This window comes from Rhea pennata, chromosome 2, assembly GCF_028389875.1.
Source record: "Rhea pennata isolate bPtePen1 chromosome 2, bPtePen1.pri, whole genome shotgun sequence".
NCBI classification, from domain to species: domain Eukaryota; kingdom Metazoa; phylum Chordata; class Aves; order Rheiformes; family Rheidae; genus Rhea; species Rhea pennata.
Window position 1 is genome coordinate 121372491 of NC_084664.1, and position 24373 is coordinate 121396863.

Consider the following 24373-nt stretch of genomic DNA (forward strand, 5'->3'; position numbering starts at 1 on the left):
CTCCTTCAGACTGCTTTACCTATTGTGCTATGCTTTTGAATTACGGACAGAAAGAACTCTTTAAAAGATGTACTGTTCTAGGTGCCTGACAGTATTTAGTTAAATTAAGCTGACATAAACACTGCTCAACACTCCATATCTTCTTTTCTGCTCAGACCTTTAAGACATACTCATACCTGAAAGGAAGCATTTTCTAGGGGGTTCAGACTGAGACTTAGTAGGACTGGGTTCAATCTCCTGCACTGCCAGAGACTGTTTAAATGATCTTGGCTAAATCAGTTCAGGCTGTGTTGCAGTTCCTCATCTCTAAAAATAAGATAATACTCCCTTACCTTACATAAATGTAAAAAGAATGTCCACAGAAGTTTTTAGTGATCTTACTTTAATAGCAGAGGCTACGTACAGTACTAGATACGAGCCGGAACACTCTTCATTTAGCATCTAATGTAATCTGGTGAAGTGTAACTTTTTTAACACTTTAACAAATTATTTTGAATCATTATTAGGATACATAAGAATGATACGTATACAGAGAGATAGATGGATTATATATGTATAAATTATCTATTGGAAGAAATATTCTAGCCATGTTTTAAAAAGCCCTAGGCTCACATATGAAATTCAAACATTGGCATTGATAGCATCCTCTCAGAGGACTAGTGACTCTGATTCTATTTGGGAGGGAAAGACTTTTTTAAAAATGGTCCAGGTAACTAAAACTATTCTGCAGAAGAAAATTTTGCTATAAATCGTATTTCTTTTTGTCATCAGAGAGTTGAGATATAGAAAAAGCATGTTAATCTTGGTAACTAGGACACAAATGATGTAGATTATGTTCTCCTATCTCTTTTTTTCTGCCACATACATTAATTTTTTCCTCTCAGAAATAGACAACTCCCAGCACCCAGAGAGGAGAAGAGAGGAGAGGAGAGGAAAGAATTCAGAGTTGCCCCATTATCAGTATTTAAGGAACCACGGACTTGAGAAGAAGCTGACAAACCTCAGTACTGAGACTTTTTTCCACATTTTTTTAAGTCTCTGAGAAGAGTCTGAAAAAGTTAAGTTTCTACTGTATTTTCCTTGTGGTGAGCCAGTATTACCCAGTCTGGAAGAGCTATAGAAAGTAGAGAACTGGAGGAAAGAAATGAAGAAAAAAATCTTTAAACTGTTTTTATGAATCCTAATTTTGTGTTTGCTCATCAGTACCCAGCATAAGGAGCTGTAGACCTCAGAAAATCAGTCAGGAGCAAATAGATTTTGCTAGTTATCACATCCATGTGAGTTGTAGGCAATCCAGTTTAGATCCCTGTTGGATGCAGGGTATGTACCTGAAATCAGGTACGCCATATCCCAAAGAACTGACCTAGCTGGATTATTGCCTATTCTTGGACTTGTCTTTCTGTTCCTTATTCATACTTTTTTCAAGAAAAATCTGAAGGGTCTTTCACAGTGGACAAAAGTAAGAAATATGACATTCCATGCTATATTAAATTTGTGTCTTCCAATTAGCACTATTACTGTATAGTGAATTTCATACAACATAATGAAAGTACAGCTCAGCTTTAAAACAGAAATTTTTCTACTTTTTGCTTAGAGAAATCCCTGTTATTTTACAAACTGAAAGTTAAGGGTCACATTACCTCTGAGCACTGGATATTATTAGACCCAATTTACAGGTGTGCACTTAGAGGCACTGTCAGGCTTGATTTTTCCAAGGTTAAAGTCAGTGAGGAACTGCAGGTCTTCACCATCTTTGAAAGCTATCCTCAGTGATCTTCCCAAGGGACATCAGTCATTGGATGAGCTAGGAACAGACTTGAGAGTCCTGACCCTCTCCCCTGCTCGGGCTACCTGAACACTATGTCACAACAAATACATTGCCGAGAGGTGTGAGCCCGTTTCTGTAGCATGCACATCAGCATTTGGATCACTTACTGTCATGAGCAGTTTCTCCACGCAGTCAGGGGATACACTGTGCAAGTGGGTCAAATGAAGCTGGAGGTGCATTTTGTTGCTGAGGACATCTTGGCAGAGGGGGCAGCAGATAACAGGTTGCATTGAATGCTGTGACAGGACATGCATCTGGATACGATTTGGGTCCCTACTATTGTAGTTACAATAAGGACATTGATAGAACTGAAAAACATCAAATTAAGATGCGGAGTATTAGTCAGTGTGCTTTTAATAACTTGCTGATATTGCTATTTTAATAGCACATCATCTCTGCTTTATTCTTGAGTAATTTGAAAGAGTTCTAGAACGCAATTAAATTGTTACATTTTCTTTTACCTGCTCATGACAAAATTTATTGTCTTCTGGAGGCTTTGACTTTTTAGCTGCACCATCCTCTTCTTTTGCCAGAAGAAGCTGTTGTGCCCCTACCACAGTGTTCACTTTTGATTCCTTCTCTGGTGTGACTATTCCTGTTTCAAAAACATAATTTTTAAGAACACATTTTAAAGTTAAAAATATCCTGTTTTGCAAAAAGACTGTGATTTCAAAGCACTCTATTGTCTCTTTTTTTATACCTATATAAGGTCTGAGAAAAAAAAATATACCAAACTCTGGTACGTACAAAGGTGAAAATACACTTTTTTCCTTGATGGAGATTCTATAAATCCATTTTAAAATGGATTCTTCTCTACTGTTTAGATAATCCTAGGTTGCCTTTAAATATTAACCAATAATGTGCTTTCTTTAGCAGCTCAGTATAAATTTGTGTATTACATTAAAACAAATCAGTTTTGCTTAAAAATCCTGTTTTCAAAAATAATTAATTTGTTAATGTTTAATTACCTGCTCTCTTTCCTAAACTGTCTGAGCAATAACTCCTGCCTGGTTACGATTCTGAAGCTAAATATAGTGAGGTTTTAAAGGAAATACTGTGGAGAACAGGATTTCAGAGCTAACTCAATATTAATTATATACAAAGATCAGTCATTTGGGATCGCCTTAGATGTTTACATTGTGAATTTTTATATTCTAGCATTTGTGATCAAACCCAAAATATAATTGTTTTCTACAGATACTTCTACTATTAAGTATTAAATACATTTACTATTATGCCTGAAATAGCTGTGTAACGCGGCTCAGTCTTGCACACATCAAAGAAAAGAGTGCAATTCTAATTTCCCAGTCCATCAGAAAATTCTTTCCAGCGTCAATTTGCCAGATAATCTCTTCTGCTAGGCTGGATATTACAAGAGCATTGGGTAGGCATGTCACATACATCTCACGACAAACACAAAACCTCATTTACCAACCATTCCAATCTCATCATAGTGTGGCATCATCTGACCTTTTTTCTGCTGTTTATTATGAGTATTTCTAATTTTAACTTTCAATTTTCACCATCTTCCAGTCAATTTGCAACTAAATTATTTCCAGGGTGAGGACACTATCACTGGACACTGGGTGCAAATACATCTTGAAATGCAATGAAGCTAAACCATTGATTGCTATCAGACCCAACGTAAATATATAGTCCAGGGGTAATCTGATTGTATGCGGTGCATGAAGATTTATCTTGATTTTTTTCAATCCACATAAGGTTCATATAAATGAGCAAATTGCACCTCATTGCACAATAACCTAGGATTAATTTAAAAATAAGGTCATGGATGTTACAGAAACAAAGTAAATATGAACAAAGAAAATACTTACATTTTTCTGTAGACAAAACCAAGAACTTTTAAAAATTATTATCATATAGACTTTGTGAAGTATTTGATATTAACAGCACAACATTAGAGAAAAACAAAATAGGGGGACACTTTCAAGGTAAATACCAAATCCTCACAGTATAATAATAAACAATTGAAAGCTGAATCATATAGAGACATTCTGAAGGGTATTTAAAAAAAAAGCATATTTTATTACTTATATATTGATGGTGATTTCCCCACACATTGTTTTTCATTCCTAAGGTGATAATTATTTCTTTTGGTGTAATTTAGACTAGTAATTCCAGCATGTTCTTGCTCAAATTAAATTTTATTCCTGCCATATTTTCCTACTTTTAATGACCAATTTGTCAACATCAGTTTATTATCCGAACAAGCTGCCTTCTGGAGCCCCACTGAATTTTTACACCCTGAGGAACTGATCTTGGAGGCCTCAAATAGGCTGCTCATAAGAGCGATGCCTAAGAGCTGAAGGATTGGTGATGCTTAAAGGCATAAAATATACGATACAGTAACATATGCCACCATTTTATTACTCAGTCTGCTTCATGATATTACAGTACTCTCTGGCCTATCAATATATAGTTATTATTTAAGTGACTTAACTGTGAGAATTATGAGAAGTAAAAAAGTGACTAACTATATGAACAGAGAAATATTCCTTTTCAGGTTTTAGAAGGATAGGTTCAAATTATTAACCTGTCTTCATCTCCAGCTGTCAAAAGTGTCCAACAGTCGACCACCGTCTCTTACCTTTATCATCTGTCAGTTTTAAAATGTTCCTTTTTAAAGACAACTGGGCCAGAATCACAGCTGGTGTAAACTGACACTGCTACACAGCAAGCTGAATTTAAAAATCAAAATAAAATAATCCCTCCTTCTCCTTCCCTCACCAGGCTAGACTGTTCTCACCATTTGGGATCCAAATTCTACTCCAAGAAAGTGTATTTAATTGTCTTTGGGCATTGGTATGTAACTGCTGGTGAATTTTAGCTTAGGGTGCACTCCGTGTGTGCCTGGGCACACACAAAGCTAAGGTTAGACATCGTTTTCCAACAGAGGACACGGTAACTTAATCATTTCAAAGGGCCAATAATAATCGTGAAACTCATAGTTCTTGATTCTATAAAATCAAGCAAATTTTTGGTTAAATTTTCTTTTGCGGTTAATATAATAAAACCTTAGAGTTATAAAACACTAGGCTGGGTCAATAAATGCGAAACAACGCACGGCTTTTTCTTATGTTTACTATGATATTTATATAAATTATTGGAATTTACAAAGGCCTTGATGCTTGGGTTGTTCTGGATTCGTCCAACCCCAGGTGCTTTTCAAACGACCAAGCCTGCACCGGGCCTAAAGCACCGGAGGCTGCGACCGAGCCCTGCGCGACGGGGACCCGGTCCTTCAGCCCGGCCCCCGGGGAGCCGCCTGCCCCTGCCCGAAGCGCAGCCCCAGCACCCCCAAATCCCAGCAGCTGCAGCACTCCGCAGCAGGTCTTCGCTCTCTGGAAGCACGCGTGCCAAAACCGAAGGAGGAGCCGCTGCGGGGATAGTCGAACGGCCTCGCTATTACAGCCCGCTGCCTCTACTTTCTGCTTTCTGAGCTGAATTCCCTGTTTTAACAAGTTTCCTGCAAGGAGGCTGAACAAAGTTAGGGTCTTGCGGACATGGTATTGAAGGGGCTGGGGAGGAGGAGAGAACATGTTAAGGTCCCAAGCACGCAATGTTGTACTGCTTTCACTGCTGGATATTCCACCGGCACGCTATTCCTAACATGCAGCTGTAGAAAAAACACTAAATGCAGTTGTTATTTGTGCTTTAAATACATGCTTTTTATTCTTGACACAAGCTATGTGTTGCTTTCTCCCTAATTGTGAAACGCAAACCGTAATTCATTTTACTAAGCAAAGTGCACGGCATTATTTTAGCTGAATAATGTAATTTCAGTGCATTTAACACAAAAACTAAGTTTAATTATAAATAAGCACCATGAAATAGACTAGTCAATGATTACCTGTCAGTTACAGAATTATAGAACTTGTGTAAGGGCGCTAATACAAAAATGACATAATTCACTGGAATTCAGATGCCATCACCTTCTTAACAATTCTGGAACTCCAAAATAAAATAAAACTGTTTCTGTTACTAACAAGGAAAAAGCTAATAAAATATGTATGCCAGTGAAATAAAATCCTGGAACACCTATAATCAAAATACTATTTTGTTATTTATGAATCTATGTATTTGATAAAGATTGCATAATTTAAGACTTCTGACACATCAGATGATGTTATTCAGCCTCAAAAATAATTCTAAAATTATAATTACTGGAAGAGTATTCTTTCTAATTAGAGTCGAATGAAAGGATAATTTTCATTGCAATAATGAAGGTTAATTTCCATCCTTCCTCATGTTTACTACCTTATTAAAAAGTGCTCCCCATAGCCATGGCAGAGACATATTACATTTTCAATGCAAATGTATTAATCTGGATAAATTCCATATTAATTCTTGCACTGCATAGAGCTGTAATTTGGATTATAATTAATCTAAAGTGGCACAAGATTTAAATGACAATATAAATGAGGCATTAGTAGGCTTTTCTATTCTGAATGAATATTCAACAAATATAACTTGCATATTGCCAAGTCTCATTTTGAAAGCTCTACTCCTCAAGATAAAGTAAGCAATACAGCACAACAGCTTACATAAACATTCTTTTACTAAATACATGTTAATCCTTTCTCGTCTAATAGATTCTATGCTAAAGAGAGGTCACACCACTTTCCTGTTTAACTTGTTAGTATTGTGATTAATTTATTGGTTTTCCTGAGATTTCTTTGGCAAGACTTACAACATTCAGTTCGTAAGAAAACCCAAATTAACATTCAATTATACATACACAGTTATGCAGTCATTAGAAATACTTGTCAGCTGAGTGAAAATTAAGATGATGGTCTGAATGTTACATATATAGAATTAATTTAGAATAGGAAAATAAAAGTATCTAAAAGGTTTAGGATTTTACTGCACAATCTATTTTCTGTAAGGCACAAAGGCAATCATGTATTTCAGCCTTTGTTTTTGCATGAATCCAACTGCAAAGTTATTTGTGTAATTGCTGGCACGGGAATGCAGAACAATTATGCTGCTTTTTTTCTGTAGTGCACCCAGTAGGCCTCTGGATATAGGTCTGTCCTAATTAAACTTGGCCCTTATGAGCAGCTAATCCTGATGGAATTCTGAGAATTCCCCTTCAGTATTTTTTCTAGATTCCATCTTTTTTTTTCCTGCTGAAATGTTAACATCTTCTTCTTTCTTGAACAATTTTAAATGGATTTGCCTAAAAAAAAGGGGGAGGGGGCTAATAAACTCCCTGAAGTGCTTTGCATTTTTCCTAGGCAGAGTCCATGGTGGGAAACACAGGCTCCCGGTGGCTGTCACCTCTCTCTTCATGAGTTTCCAGGACAGCCCACTGATGAGAAAGCGCAGGAGGACCTATGTCAGCTTTGGAGCATGGCTTTACTGTGCTGCAGACAGCTCTTTCCAAGTCGAAGGGCCAGCCAAGGGGGATATATATTTTAAACCACAACACAATTTCTTGCTCAGTATCATCCTTGTCATCATCAGCCTTTCTTCAGTCTCTTGATCTCAAAAAACAAAGCAACTGAAGAGCAGCTGGAGTTCTAAGCTGTGATAGATACTGACCTTAACACATTGACAAGCAAACTTAAAGCAAGCTCTAAGCCTTAAATCAGTCTTCTGAATTAATCTGGCATGGAAAGGGCCATCCATAATTTGTTTTTGAAATAAATCCAAAAATGTTTATTATGTATAGAGCAAATTACAATACGGGAGAATCTGAGTGTAAATAAACTGGCATGTAAAATGATATTTTCTCTACAACTATATGTCTATATGAGAATACAACCTCCTTTGTATGCTGCTGTCATTGGGATACAAGGAAAAGATATATGACTACCTGAAACTAATAGGCTTCAACCTGTTTCAGCACTTCTTCTGCTTCAGTGAATTCAACATAATGTAACTAGGTATAGCGTGCGGCAAAAGTAGCCAATGTAATATTCATTGTGACCATAGATTTCCATCTCATACATAAAAAGCATGGATGAAGTCACATATTTGCCAAATCAAACACAGAAAAAGCCTTGGGTATCTACACCAGATGCTGGCCCTAGGTTTGTTTGTGCACAAGTAAATGTCATGACATAGGGGTTTTGTTTTCAAAGACAGTAGCTTTCATTACTGGGCTTTGTCTATTCCAGGAGCTCAAAATTACCCAACCCCTAATCCGTTTTCAATGATATTTCCTCTTTCTTAGGCTGAATCATCTGTAAACTTTTTCACTGGATTTTGTGTATTTTTTTCAAAATGCCTCAAATAAATGCTCAGGAAGAGGCCAGATTCTTGAAAGTAACCGATCAGAGAGCAAGAGCAAAAAATAATAATAACAAAAAAATCCACATTCTTTAGGTTACAAGGGGGGCAAAATTTGATTGAAGAAAAAAATTCAAGTGGTACCTAATCTTATGCTTATGAAAAATTAATATGCCATCAGAGGAATCACAAGTACGGCTAAGATTAATGAAAGGCGCTTAAAAAATTACAAGCACACAAACTGATTTGATTAAAAAATAATCTCACTGGTCGTCCTGTAATATTCTTCAACTTATCCGCATCTATCCTGTCAGATGGTTATGATTAAAAATAGGTCAATGGGAGGCTACTGATAGAAATCACATGCAAAATGCACATGCAATGAATAGTAGTGGGAATGTCCAGACAGTTTAAAATGAAAGAGCATTTAATAAGTTAAAAAAAGAAGAAAGACAAAATTCTAGCATCTTACCAGAGTCTTTACTAGATTTTTTGACTTCACTATTGTCTCTCTCACTTGATTCTTTATCATCAGCAACAGCCACTGATGTACTTTTAGCAGACCCTTCTGTATCTTCACCTTGTTCTTCTGTGGATAAGCACAGAAAAGATCTAACTTAGTGACTGTTTAACAGCAATTTAAAATTTTCTTTTAATAAGACCAGCATTACAAGAGGGTGTCCAAAAGGGAGGAGGGGAAGAAAAGGAAACGGGAAAGAACAGTACTTGAAAGAGACTGGACATTAATTACGAAAAACTTGCAATATTTCAAAATCTACTCAGAAATTCTAAACATGTCTTTATCAGAAGATCCACCGTTCACAGTGCGAGAGATTTAAGACTTGTCATTTCACATGCTTTGGCTAGAAGTGATTTGTGTTGAAAAACACACGCACGCACGCACCAACCATACAGACTTGAGCAAAAGCAAGCACACGTAAAAATGTATCTTAGAGCCAAAAAAGGGGGGGAAAAGGAATTCCAGCATAAATCCTATTAGTGTAGCAGTATCCTGCTAATTGCAGTAAGTAAGTATTAGGTATTAGGTACTGTATTAAATATAAACCTCTGGCTTTGCTAGAGAAGTCTCAAATTCTGTCTCCAGGGGGAGCTATTCAGGATAAACGATACAACTTGGTATACGGCTTCCTAGGAAGCAGCATTACCCACACCTCACTTACGTGTTCACACCAGCTAGATTACATGGAAATCTTCACAGTAACTCAACCCTATTTAATTATTCTGTAAATCTTAGCTACGCTGCTACTGGTGGATTAATCTGTTTATGCAGTTAGCTTCTATGCTGGGGCTGTGTAGCACTAATCCGTGAAAGGCCCACTGTTCCTTTTCATCCTGTGATCATTTGTCTCTCACTGTGCTGATGTCACATTTTAATGAATTTTTAGCAATCTGAGTAATGCCAGATAACCAGACTTGCAACTCCCTACAGCACAGCATGCTGTTTTCATTGCAGCACAAAAAATAAAAATCATATTTCCCAGTTCAGGTAGGAATTATATAAATTAGGAGGTGAAGGTAAAATGGGATTCAAAGCACCAGGCTGCTCAATTTCATAAAATCTTTAATGACCATATAAATTAACCCTGGAAAGGCAAAAGGTCACAGACACACATTTGCATACACTCTTCTATTCACTTTTGATAAGCAGAGCTTTTATGCAGGGAACATGATACAATTAACCCTTCAGGAACCATACAAAATGCAGCTACCGACATTTTAAGTGTCAAGCATTAACTGAAAATTACACACTGCATAAAATTTTCATTGTAAATGCTATAGTGATTGAAAGGGGAAATAGTGGCCCTCTTCCCACCCCATGTTTTATTAATAACATTCTGACAGCCGAATGAAATATCCTCTGTCATATGTAGCAGCTGAGCACAAAAAAATTGCTACTTAGTGCCGTGCTTGCCAGCCATGCACTGAAACTGTATGCCTGGGCAAACAACCCTCCGATCGATGCGGTGAGCCTACCCGATTCTCAGCTCTCTGCAAAACCTTTCGTAAACCGGAAAAAAAAAAAGAAAAGAAAAAAAAGAAAACACACAGAAGCGATCCCGGGAACGGAACCGAGGCGAACTGAGGCGAAGGAGCTCCGCGAGCGCAGATCAACGCGCTTTGCGCTGACATCCCCAAAACAACAGGGCGACGAGCAAACTTGGGTGTCGCGGCTCCTGCGCCACGCGGGGAGAAAGCTGGTCCCTTCTTTTAAAAAGAACTGTAAATACACATACAGATATAGATATCTATCTGTATGAATATACACACATATATATATATATATATATATATAAAAAAATTGCATCAAAACATGCGGTGCAGTTTCCGTGGCCGCCTGCTCCCTCCCACGCCGACCGCTAACCAAACACGGGCGGCGCCGCAGGCTCCGCGGGAAGCGCGGCAGCGTTTGTAAGGGTGGCAGGGGAGCACAGTTTGGGAGCTGCGAGCCTCTGATCACGACGGGGTCGGGCTGTGTGAATGCCAGGCGCGCGCACATGAGGCTCACATCCAGTGTCGGCCCCGTGGCCTGACACAGCCCGTGGCAGTTCCTTTTCGGCTCATCCTTGGGAGCGGGCGCGTTGCTTCTTTCGCTAGATTTACTGGCCCAATCCCCCTGGGCTGGAAAATGAAGTGTCAAAGTGCTACTGAGTGTCCTTATCTTGAGGGGACATAAAATTGTAAGGGCTATCGTGGCACACATTAATAAAACATTGTGTGTGTGTCAGGAAAAGAGAAAGAAAATTATGAAGGTACTAAAAGAAAAGCTACAGTATCATCTGGGTCTCATCAGACAATTTTTGCAGGGTGCTCTCCTGTTTTTCTGGTATGTGTTTTAAGTGTGAGAGAAATTCCCAGACATGTTCTCCTATACATCATCGTGGTGTCTGACCTCAGCCTGACCCTGGCAACAGTTTGAGAAATCTGAATGTGAACAAAGACTCTGTGTCAGCAGCCGGGAGAGATTGCGGGATAGACTTTCCCCATCAACTTAATCGCAAACAGCAGTTCTGAGGCCATAACTTTACAGGGCTCCACCAAGCCACAAACACGTAACCTCTCGAGGTGAAACTGCCCCCCTTCTGCGATTTTTCTCCGTCTTGTGGTGCTCCCTTTGATGTAGCAAGGCAATTAGCTCTAATGTTCAAGTACTGCAGCCCGGTTTTATGGTTTGGAAGGTGAGAGTTGTTTATTACAGGTAGGCTCCTGGGGGCCGTAAAGGCTTTGCAAATTTTTAATCATGCAAAAAACTAATCAAAATGTAACTTATACACACCATAAAAATTAATATCATTATTATGCACAGTATAAATTGCGTGCCTTGGCTTTCAATGGCGCTCACTTCTAGAAAATACATTTGGCATTCATTCCAGAAATATGTATGGCATTCACTTCAGAAATAAATTCATAGGCAAAAATGATAATACAACTTCTCATATTTTCCTTCAGAGCTGCAGAAGGCCCTTCTAAGATTCACAGTGTTGCCACACTTCTCAAAGGGGACAGGACAGAAATTCAACAGCCCAAACGTAAAGACAGTAAATTTACAAAATAAATCCCTAAGACTATTTGCTAGAATAAATATCAGGGCTATCTAATGAAGTGTGCTATCAAAGACAGTGCAAAGTTACCACTCGTGTCTCTTTTTAGTGACTTTTTGGTTCTCACTTAGTATGCTAACTAACAAGGATACTATTCAGTTATAAAATGGTGACGGCTCCTGCTCAAAGACAAAAAATCAACAAAATACGATACGATGGTGCTGCAGATTCCAGAACAAGTCCTAATGCTCTGTTTTAAATTTACAAGAGTCCTGCCTATATACATTTACAAATGTGAGCTTTGAAAATGAATAGAACACCGGATTCAAACGTACTTTAATGGCTTTAATAACACTTACTATTGCAATATGATATTTTATTCACACCTGGTTTTATTTTGCCTAAATGTTGAAAACTTCTTTTGATGTTGGCTCTCTTGAGTTTAGCCATTATCAACTTTTTTCCTCACAACCGACTTAGAATTAGACACAAAAATGAGGTTAACTGCACTGAAACTGTAAAACAAGGCAAAATGGAAAAGCTAAACTTCAGAGGTAACATTAATCGGGTGATACTGCATATTATATACTCTATGTCATGCACTTTAAACTGTTCCTCTACACTCTTGGGCCCCAATTCAATACCAGTTTTACGAAGGAAGATCCTAATGACCTTTCTCAGTCCACTGAAGTCAAGTTGCCTGAGGATTTCAATTGCAAAGTCTAGGCCTCAGCCAGACAAAGCTGAATGGCACATATACATAGCAGCAAAATGAGATGAATATTCATATGGAGATTAGAAAAGCTTGACTTGCTCAGATGCAAATAAAGGAACATAGCCAACACAGCCAAGGGATGGGGTAGAGAAACAAATACTACTTTTTGGAATAAAATACTCAGCAGTTAAAACAAGACATGGCAAAGTTGACTCAATCTTCTCTTTTTTAATCTAAAGGCATACAGATAATCAAGGAGGCATATCAGTCACATTTTCCTCTGTTCTAGCAGAGAAGTTTCCCTATTGATGAGCAGCATGGGGAGTTTGTCTCCTAGCCTACCTTAAGAACATATTTTCAAGGGTGGAGGGTTTTTTGTTTGTTTCTTTTTACATCACTGATATACCAATCAACTGCCAGCAGTTCCTGTTTTAGTTCTGAAGATATATGTACATATATAGAGAGATATATACATAGATATATATGCAGGTATCCCTTTTGCCCCTTCCAGTTTCCTAAGCAAGGATGATCTACTAGTTGTGGGTGAGTAATTGTGGTTATGAAGGAGAGAGCAAGATTAAGCAAGTGTTTGTGGCTGAGGACCGGATGGATAGGGAAAGAATAAATCAATTGACTAAAGTAGTAAGTAAATAAATAGGAAATGAGAGAGAGAGATTTCTAAAAAATAATTGGGGCTTGTTATTCAGTATGTTCAGTAAACGGCTGAATCAAAGGTACCCATAAATGTTCAGTGAAGGTATATACCAGGTTCACCTGGAGGAATGAATAGCTTAGTGAGATCAACTGTCAGGATGAAAAGGTAACCAATAGCAAAAGATAAATGAAGGGTGGATTGGAGCAATGGGCAGATGACAGATATTGTAGGAACAAGAACAACAACTAAAAAAATAAAATGAAGAAAAAAACTCACAGAATATGTGAGAGAAGAAAAGAGTAATTAAAAGAAAGGCTCGTGGATTTACTTCTAGATTGTCCTAGCTACACTGCTTAGTTGATATAGCCTCTTTCAGACTTCTGGATTGCAATTTATTCACACAATAATTCTAGAAAATATTTGTTAGATTTTCTGGCTGGTCTAGCAGAGCACGCATTAGGAACAGGATACTGCACTCATTCAGGATCTGGACTGCATCCTCTAGTGGTCGTATTTCATCTTCAAATAGGATTTCTAATTTCTCATTTGGGGACTCAAGGGGAATAACTGCACCAACCCGTTAATAACTGTTTCTAATCGCTGTGTTATATTTAAAACTATAGCTATTAGAAGGCCGAACTTCCCACAAACAAGCCTGTAGTTGAGTGATGATGGTCATATTGACTAGAAAGTGCTAACAGCAGTTAGCACTGCTATCAAATTCTACCATTTTGTTTTCTGGTGCCTCATTTGAATTTTTAAAGTGATCCTGCGCTTATTTTCTTCTTGCTGAAACACAGGAGCCTGTCAGAGAAGGCTGGCTGCGAAGCTGGCTGAACAGGGAGGTGGCTCCCTACCAAGGGGTGTCACAGATCACACCCACTTTATCCACCCACCCCACCCAGCAGCCCCTATTCCCCACTTGCCACACTCAGCCTCACCCTTCTGTCTGCTGGAGAGAGAAAGCTCTCATCTACTCTTACTTCTTCTTGTTCTTTAGCTTCTGGAAGGTAGAAAAGACACACTAACACCAGCTAATCAGCCCAGCATTTTTTTTATTATTATTATTTTCTAATCTATTTTTTCTACTTTTTTTTTTTTAATACAACCACAGTCCACTTCAAGCTGTTTGAGAAGCAAAGGGAATGTTCTCTCCAGAAGTTTAGAGGGGTGGAGTATCCTGAGCCTGGCTGTTGCGTACACTCTCCCTTTCTCTTGTTGCTGGCTGGGATTGACTGCTTTCCAGTCTCCCTCCCATCTTCTCAGAGTTAATTGGGAAAAGTGTTTTACTGTAAAAATGGTGTAAAATGTGGAAAAAATTGTTGGTAAGTTAATGCCGAGCCATACTGCTTTATCAGAAAATTGGAAAATCTGTTCTGTCTTTTTCTTGTTTATTTTTACATTAGTATTTTGTCAAATATTTTGCAAGAGGCAAAGGGAGCATATGCTGACAAAACCATTAACAGAGAATGTCAGCTATTCAGAATGAAGCTCAACAATGTTTTCCAGATGTGATTGGAGACGTACAGTTAATCATTTATTATGCAAAAAGGGATACTTTTCTTACTTGGCCACCTCGAGAAAGGCATTGAAGCATGAATCTATATAGAGAATAGTCTAACTTTTCCAATTCATCAGTACTTTTCTTCTGGCTGACATTATGGTTCATAGAGACTGCTGTTTCTCCCATCAGCACAGGTTATGGAGAACATTAGTGTTGTCTGACATGAAGACTAACATATTTCCATTAAGGTTATTTAGACAATAAATTAAATCTCATTGTTAATTCTTGTCCAACACGCTGGTGTGGATTTACCCTGCCTAATTTTAGGTACCGTTCTAAATTTCCTTCCTAGTAAATATATATAGAGAGAGGTACTTCCAGGAGCCAACTCACATTTTAGGTAGGCTGAATCAGCCTGTAAAGGTGTCTAATTCCTCCCTGACAACAGCACATTTTTAAAGTGAAGTTTAGTGTTTAGGATGCAGACACTTTCACTTTGGCACTGCAGTTAAATGCTAGAAGTTAGGTGGTTGAAACTGAGTCTAAGAGCCTGACCTGAGCCTGACTCAGAAAGTTAATGAAAGTCTCCTCACAACCTTCACCAGTTTATTGGGGGCTCATTCTCAGCTGAGGAGGAGACAGAAACACTGGATCTTCACAATATTATTCAGTTTTTTGTACACCTCTTGTTCAGCCTTGTCTTTTCTGTACTGCTGCTCAGTCTGTGTTCTCAATACCCCTTCACACAGAAATGCTTCTACTGTCCCCGATTTCTTGTACTTTTTGCTACCTCTTGCTTCAGCTGAGGTTTGCAATAGCTCATATGAGTGGCAAAAGGGGCACTTGCATTCACAGTTTCCAGAATACTCCTTTAGAGAGTATTTACAGAGAAGTCCACAATGTTAATTAACAGTTCATTTAAAAATATGTCATTTAAATTGCATATTTTATTAGCAACTCAGTTTTTGGGCTCCTCTCTGAAATCCTTCTCATTTACCTTCCAGATTTGCTTTCTCAATTATTCACCTCTTTTTGGCTCGCTATTAACATATTTCTGAAATTATCTGTAAAGAATTCTGTTAGTGCATATATTTCTCCTTTGTCTTTTGAGAATACTAGAGTAAAAGAATTTATTTTCTTTGCCATCTCCTGATCATTTTGGATTGACTCTTTACTCTCTGGTGACCTAGCAAATCTAAATATTCTTCTGCAGGCTTTCTACTTCTGAGGTTCCTTTACAATTCCTATTGAACTATATACCTTCATGAATGTATTCCTCTTAGCCAACACTCTTAGCTCAGTTTCATTAACACTGCTTCAACTGTATTTCCATTTTTAAGGATACTTTTTTTCTAGCCTGAACAGATTCTTGTACTATGCCTTGTCATGTAGCTAAACCACATCCCTCCAGTTTTAATATTCTCTCTTCCGGATACTAAGTGTCACAGGCAGAAGTGGGTGGTCTATTTGCAGTGAATAAAATTTTTCCTGAATATAAATACTTTTTCTGTTTTTCTGAATTTTTTAAAAAATGAACTTTGCTGTTTCCCCCCCCCCCCCTTTGGAATTGATTGACAAATATTCCATGACATTTATAGCATATATAGCAGTCCATGGAGTTTTTACAAGCTTGTTTTTTGGAGGTATCACTGAAATCTTCAGAATTCAGAATTTTGGTTTCTTTAACATACAAAGGCATTTTTTTTTAAGAAAAGACAATACAACTTATCTTCCCCTCCAACCTAGATTACAGTGGTTAAGTGATGTCTAAGAATCTTCACAGCACCACAAATTCATCCAGAATGTAAAACTGAGCAATACCTTGCAGACTCCCTGCTATCTCTCATCTCCTGCTGTCTCCTTCCCGCCTTACCTCCTAGTCCCAATATGGATAATTTGGATAATCTTCAAAATTTTGGATCATTATTCAGGCATTATTCAGTACTGTGGCATGTTCTTGAGTCCCATCATAGCATTTGTGTGTTTGTGATTCATAGCCAAAAGATGAGACAGTTTTGTCCTCATCATTCACAATAGCCTATGAGATCCTTCCTATTCTAGTGCTGTACTTCAACACCTAAAACTAATCTTTTCTTGCTGCATAGTTTGCAGCTAGGAATGATACTATACTATTGATTATTTAGAGCCTTGAAACTCCAGTCTGCAGCTGAATCTGTCGGAGCCACTCATATCGCATGCTCTGAAAATGGGCAATATCAATTAATTCTCAGATAGTACAATGATGGGTGATTCATAAATACTGTACAGAGTAGATGATTGACTACACATTCAGATTTCTGAATTCAAAAATGCCAGTTATTTCTAGGACACCCAGTGCCAGGTCAAGTATTTCTGTTCACCTAGTTTTGCTTTAAAGCTTCTTGCATCACTGCAAAAGAATAGCACATGGTGACCTCATTTGTATTTATTTACTGATTTATTACTAAACCAGCGCAACACACTAGATGTTTTCTTCTCACTTTCACTTCCTCTTAAGTTTCTTATTCCCCACTGTTCCAACACATTGCACTACTTTTACCTTTTCTACCTGATGAAAGTCAGACTGTCTCCTTTGAATGCTCTTTTTATTTTCCCAGATACAGTATAAATAACAACCCTCTACCTGAATTTTCATTTTCAGCAATATAATTCCATCTTTGCTGAAGAAAAAGCCTGTATACCCCCTGGTCACAAGCAGCTAATGAACATAAATTGACACTGTCAGTTTAGCTAGGACCCTGAAATGCTTCATGAGGTGGTTCTGTTGATAGTACTGAAGTATTTCAGAGAAAGCTTCTCTGAAAGACCTGAACTTAAGAAATATTCTTAATAGCTGCAAACAAGTTGACAACTTCAAACACCCATTTGGAAGGTTAACATTTACTTCCTGCCATTCAATTGTCTTTTCATTTGCTTGTAATTTTGGTAAACTTTAACTGTTCTGGTTGAAATCTGCTGCGCTGAGTCTCTGCTGCAGGTTGGATATTATATGCATTTTTTGAAAATTTCAGCAAATATGATTCAGCTACTCCTGAGAACAGGACAAACAGATTTATATTTTGGAAATCTTTACTGTTCCAGTGATTTCAAACTAGGACCCAAAATTCAGCAGGCAGAATGATGCTTCAGTCTGGCACATAGCACCTTGTGAAAATCTGCCCAAATTCAGCCAAGCAACGTACCTTTGAAAAATCCTGCTTACCCATGCTCATGAAAGCCTCTTGTATTAAAGAGCTGAAATTCTCCTAGGAGTCTGTAATCACTGAAAACACTCACACTTCCCACAGCGCTGAGAGCTCGCCAAAGTGCATATTCAGTCACATCCTACAGAGCCAGTGCATACCTCTTCACCCAGTTCCTATGTGTACTGAACAACATGCATTCCAACCTCACAAAGGAACCGAAATTTAAACAGTCCTTCTAAAATGCAAATCCTCCCCTGCATGACCAGACTGCACAGGTAGCATGCTCGTAATGGTGAAACTGAACTTTCCTTTCTTACTAATTTTCTTTTGCTGCTGTGTTGCTGTGCAGAGCACTGGGAACTGATTGCTGTAGGACAGCTGGAGCAGCATGTTCCCCCCCACGCTATTAGTTTGGCAGGAACGAAGGAAGTATGGAAGTGAGATTTGGGGGGATTAGAGGAAGAACTGAGGAGGAGTAAGCACAGAAAGGTCCAAGGCAGAGAAACAATTAAAGACTAGGAGATGAGGGAGGATCTGATGTGGGAATTAGGATCACATGAAATGTAGGCAGAAGGCAAGAGGCTAAGACTGGAATCAGTGGGGTGTACCGAACTGGCATTAGAGAGAGCTGGCTAGGAGCAAAGGTGCAGGAGACCATTGGAATCTACTAAGCAAATGAAGCAAGGACATTAAGACACGCTGAGAAGCTTGCACAAGGATATTAAAGTTGGCAGCCAGCAGGGATAGGAAGCATGGATGAGAGGGCAGGCAGCTGAAAGTGGGGTGGAAGTAGAGGAGGGACAGTCTGAAGAATAGGTGGGGGACGTAGACTCAAGAAAAACTGTGAACACTGCTAGGGTGGGATAAAGCATGTTTAAAGAGAGTGGGAGGAGAGAAGTGGAGAGAAAACTGGAGACAATGATAACTGGGCAAACATATTGGGAATTAATGTGAGTAAGAACTGGTGGTCCCCCGATCTGAAATTAAATCCCTGAGTTTTCAGCCTCATCATTCTTCTGGCTCAATACACTATCCTTCACCAGTGCTTGTCCACAGTAAGGACAAAAAAATTCTGTTATTCTCAGTTGGTTCAGTAGCTCAAGTAAAAGGGGATTGTGTAGCAAATCTAAACCTACAAATATTTCACATAAGTTTCAATATAGTACTATTCAGTAACACTTTTTTCCAGCGTAAGTAAGTCTTCAAAAAGTAGCTACAGGAATATATACGCATAAAACCATTTTTAAAGAACAATTAATAAGAATGCAGAAATCAAATACTCTAATATCTTAGGAAATGTATCAAGGCACCTCATTTATGAATAGTCTTTAAATCCAGATCAAGCATTATCTTGCGGAAAAGACTCTTGCCTTATTCACTGCACAAAACCAATGATATTTATTCAGTGAGCGGCTATCCAGGCTTTGTTTTCCTCTCACTAACGTGTGGCAACATTTTTTATTTACTACATTTCTTCAACCCATTCTGAAAACCAAATTGTTCATTTCATTATTGACTTTTTATTGCTGCACAAACATTAATGAATATATCTTCATTACATGCCTAAAAGATGAGTGAAAAAATCTGCTATTTCAGAAAGGAGAGATTTAACGAAATTGAGGTTAAAAAAAACTACTAACTTGGAGAACCCAGTTTGATACAGATGGGACCCAATTTTTTCCAAGTACATAGCAATATATAGCACTTTATATGCTCAAAGCACAGCACTGATTGCTTTCATTTGCAGCTCTGTGTGTTCAGCACTTATTTAACACTATACTTCAGCCTCAAATCAAGCACTCTGAAAATGAAGGCCACACAGTCAGTGAACTCCTGTGAAAAGTCTGGGTATGGTGACTTGCTTAGGATAAAATAGGGACTCTCCAGCAGAGGCAGATATGAAAGCAATTTCTTCAGTTGTCTTAAACATATCCCATCATTTCTCTTCCTGGCATCCCAAGCCTTCTTCCCTATACAATTTCTGAATTTCTCAGCATACAAGGTAAGGCTCTAAAGACAGTTTGTGCCTTCACTGCACAGCACAGATTCATCCCTATCCCCTATGCAGCTCCATTCTTTAAACTCAGAAAGGTAAAGGGAAAATGTTATGTGACCATGCAGTTAAAGACCATACCTTCCTGCATACACACAGGGTGCTGAATTAAGGTACTACAATGTGTATTAGTCCTTCTTGATTATGACAGTGGCTTCTTTGATAGGCAGAAGCAAACCTGCTCTACTGTACTGATATATGATTTTCCCCTTTTTTTCACTCAAGCATGTAAGATCAGCAAGCAGTATCTTTTTATAGGTGTCACTATCTGAACAAAATCTGTGCCATATAAAGCTATAAATGCAGAACAGTAGACTATAAGGCAATGCACAGGGATTTTCGTGTACAAATTAGGCTGAAGTTCACAGGACAGGTGAAACCTCTTGTAGAAGTGTAACGTTTTCCCGGTGCATTTCACCATATTAGAACCAGGCTCATCTGATTTAGGAACAGGAATTAGGAATAGGATTTAGGAATTTAGGAATAGCCAGTAACTGCAGTTAATAAGTATTAGAGTGAGTATATAGGGTCTTATTTTTATTCTATATTCAGGCAAATATTTGTGCCAATTAGTGAAATTTAATATTTATAATGTCAAATTTGTAAACAGCACATTCAGACACTTACTAGTCAATTCATACATATTGTGATCATAAAAAAAATACTATAGCTTCACTTATGATGAAAGAGAAAAAGTAAAGTTGAGACAAAATTACAGTTGAGCAGATGTGCCATATTTGTGACAGTGACTGTCTACTTTTTGAAACAAGATTTTTGGCCACCTCACCATAAATTAGCTTCACAGTAATCACTAAGCTGAAGAATGAAAAAATTTAAATGGACTTTGCAAAGAATTGACATGGATTGGCTTTGCTTGAGGAAGAGTATTCACAAATGTTCACATTTTCAGAGGTCGTACTACAGAAAAATAGGCTTAAGTAATACAAGCTTTGATTTTCAAAAGTGCCCAATGTTGTCTCAGCACCCACAGACTGAAAGCTGGGAAATTTCAAATATCTACATAGTATCAGAGAAATTAGCAAAAATCCATACATTAGGCACAGAAAATTTTTACCAATACAAAATCGATGGTCAACACCTGGCCTTTAATCAGATTTATAGTCCTCATAAAACATATTTCCTACATACACACTGGCCTACAAACACATTGGCAAAGTCCTTCTCATTTCAAATCATGTGTTCACAGAACCATGTGTGCCAGGCTTTAAGGTCTGGAGATTATAATAGCCACTAGTTTATAGTAGCATTTCACTTGAAAGGTGGAACATGATGTGAAGCAAGCAGCAAAAACCTCCTAAAGCAGGAAAAAAAAAACCCAAACCCTATGAAGTTGCTTATTATAAGAACAAGATTAATTTAAGTACCTTCATAAAAAAATAAAATTCTGCTGCTTACTGTATATTTAATCCATGCATTTTTAAAGCATTCTATTTTTAGACTTATACAGAGTCTGAGCATATAATGCTGAGTTCTTTTCAAGATATGAGGAAAAAAGCTTAATTTATCTTTAAAAACTAAATAAATCTTGTATGAATCTTTTTTTAATTATATAAAAATTAACCAAGTTATTTTTAGACCCAATCCTAGTTAGCTAATTTTATGTTGCTGCTCTGTCTAGTCAGTTAGATTTGCTGATCTGGGTGATATTTCTAAGGATCACAAATGAAAGATGGGACAAGCAATTCAGCTAACTGTATGAGGATGCAAGATTTAGTAATTACAGCAGGCACCTCTTTTTTTCACTCTAAACTCCCCTTCTTCAAGACTGCTGGAAGAGATCACCTTTCTTTCTCATTTCTACAACAGATTTATTCATTTTCCACTGATGAAAAAGCTTTAAAAATGTGTTCTACAGATAAGAACCAGTGCTGTGGTTCAGCTCACAACAGAAACCAGATTCAAGATTTTGGCTGTTTGTCATACTTGCAGTAAGCTGTGTCCTACATTCACACATTGGAGGACGGAGAGGTATGCCAACAGTGCTCTCTGCAAAGTTGGTGGAAGAGATGAAATGGGGCACTCTATTTGGATGAGGATTAGCCATCAACATGTCATTTTCACTAATCCAGATGCTTTGTGACTGTTCCTACGTGTGGTTACGCAGCATACTTGATATACTCAGTACCAGCAGCAGCACAGATAAACATACTGGTTATATTCTCAAATGATGAGACAGGAAGAAAGTCTTCATCCAAAGTTGCTCGGTGTTAGTATCTATTTTAAACTGCACGTGACAGTGAGGTGTCAGTCCTCACTCACTCCATCATGTGCAACATACAGTTTTTCTGGCTGACAAATACCGTGTTTTAGCTGATGGCTAGAAAGGCCTATTTACATCTGTATCTTCAGGATATGCTAGCTTGGCATCTAAGGTCAAAGGGATTGTGTGGACTATGCCACTTTATGACATAAAGTGTGTGCTGTGTTTGGCTACCACCTCACGAAGCTCATACAAAGCTGAACTTCATAAAAAGTTAAAATATTTCCTGTTGTTCACTTATAGAGAAAGATATAAGCCAATGTATGAGTTACCTTCAAAAGAAACTGCACATAAGCCATCAGAAGTATGTAATTTCTTACCTGCTCCTGAACTGGGAAGTCAGACCCCTCAGTATGAAAGAAGAAACTCAGCTAAACATCTGTATTTCAGGAGTCATGAAATTAGGGAAAAGCATTTTAGGGTTGCTAATTAGGCATCTCTAGGACAAGAAAACTCAGATATGACTGTAACAAAAATCATCTCTACCTCTATTAAACTGAGAAATTTTAAGTCAAGTTTTTAGGATAGAATGAAAATAATACCACAATCACATTTTATGAGCTATTAAAGACCCAGATATGCTGCAATCCAAAAGGAAAAAAATAAGAACAACAACAACAAAAAAAAAATCGGAAACAGGACTGGTCTGAAGCTGTTTCTTTGGGGGCCTAGGATGCATTTCAGCTCTTTCTGAAATACCAGATACCATACCTTTAAGAGAGACAAGCTAAAAAAGGAGTCTGATTCAACTAGGATTTCTTCCTTGCAAGTTACTCATTGAAAATCATAAGAACTATCACTTGAGACTACTATAAACTCAGCATAACTAAGCTTGAACTCAAACCCCAGTTCCTAACAGGAAAGAAAAGAAAAAATCTCAATGTAAAAATAAAATTGTTAAATACTTCAAAGACAGCACACAGGTACAGAAGCTTTCCATGAATTGCTTCCAGAAACAGTTGCAGATCAAACTCTCATGAAGGCTGATTTCATGTATTCCTTCATTCAGAATAGAAAAATTTTCATGGAAAGCTTAGTTTTCAGTCTTCCTCATGTCATTCATTCACTCAGGGCCAAAGAATGGCACTCTACTGGAAGCCAAGACCTGATGCTTAGCCTATAACCATCAAAGCCAATGAGGGTACTTCTGTGAGTGAAGTTATAGATGTGCATTACTGCGGGCAGCACTGAGGATGTCTCTTGTCACAGAAATGTGTGAAGAGTGGCCAGCTTTCAGAAGTTTCACTGAAAGTCTCATGATAGGTACTGAATTACTCACAGTCTCAGCTTCTGGAGTTACATGAGAACGTGAACTCTCACTTTAAAATAAAACAAAATAACGCCATGGTTGTGAAATAGAAATGAAGACTGCTATTTCTGAAGGCTTAAGCGAAAAGAAAGCCTCAAGCCCAACCTCAGGTTTATTCTAGTCAACTCCCAATTATCCAGGGTAGTACAGGGGTGGGGTTACTCAAATAAAACAAAACCATATGTAAATTACATTATAGGAACATATTTAGTACTTTTTTTTTTCTTACTTGCAAATAACTATGTTTGGAATGAAGGAAGAGCACTAGATGGCAGTGAGCAGAGGACCGTAGCAGGAGCAGTCCTTATTTTATGCCAGGTGCGCTGCAGCAGTGGGCTGCAGCCAGCGGCGTGGGCAGCAGATAGGCTCTGCCTGTTCCATAGCACAGGTAATCTTTCCGCAGGTAATTCAGATTTGGCTCTTTATTAAATAACAGGAATTGTTCCTCAGACTCTTGCCTTTTGAGCTATGGAGTTGACAGTATTACAGACTGTCAAAAAAATACCACCCACCCTCCAAAAACCTTCTCTTGGTTAAAGTCTCTTGATGGTCTCTCAGAAGAACTGTGAGCCTTGTAAAAACCTTTTTACTGAGTGTCTCCACCCATGTTTTCCCCCTCCAGCTACAGGCAATGAAAAAAAAAGTAGTTGAGAAATGAAAAAGTTGTGAAATTTGATAATTGGGTTAATAACAATAATAAAAAAGAAACCTTTGAAAAATTGAAGACAAAAAAATCTTTTATTCAAATGATGTTTTTTTTTTCCTCAAATGAATTATAGATCAACTATGTGGAAAATACTTTGATAATTATTTTAGGGCTCCTATGATTATGAAAACAGTACATAGCTTGTTTCCTTTTAAAGTGTCCCCACCCTTATTTAAGCAGAAATGCAGTTACAATAATTTTATAGTATGTGAAATGAAAACACTTGGCCTACTAAGTTACAGTGAGGCAACACACGGTTTTATATCTGCACAGTGTCATTTAGAGCCCTGTTGTTTCATTTAAATTCCTGAATCCTTTTTAT

The 24373-nt window shown here is 37.9% G+C and overlaps 1 protein-coding gene across 1 annotated transcript in view; it reads right to left on the reverse strand.

The window, feature by feature from the left end:
* Window positions 1-24373, reverse strand: part of ZFHX4 (zinc finger homeobox 4) — a 145693-nt gene that overhangs the window by 15064 nt on the left and 106256 nt on the right. The window contains exons 5-7 of the mRNA XM_062570267.1: window positions 8556-8672; window positions 2290-2423; window positions 1936-2136 (exon numbers count right to left, since the gene is read on the reverse strand). Coding sequence (XP_062426251.1) covers window positions 1936-2136; window positions 2290-2423; window positions 8556-8672 — 452 coding nt within the window. The remainder of the gene's footprint in view (window positions 1-1935; window positions 2137-2289; window positions 2424-8555; window positions 8673-24373) is intronic.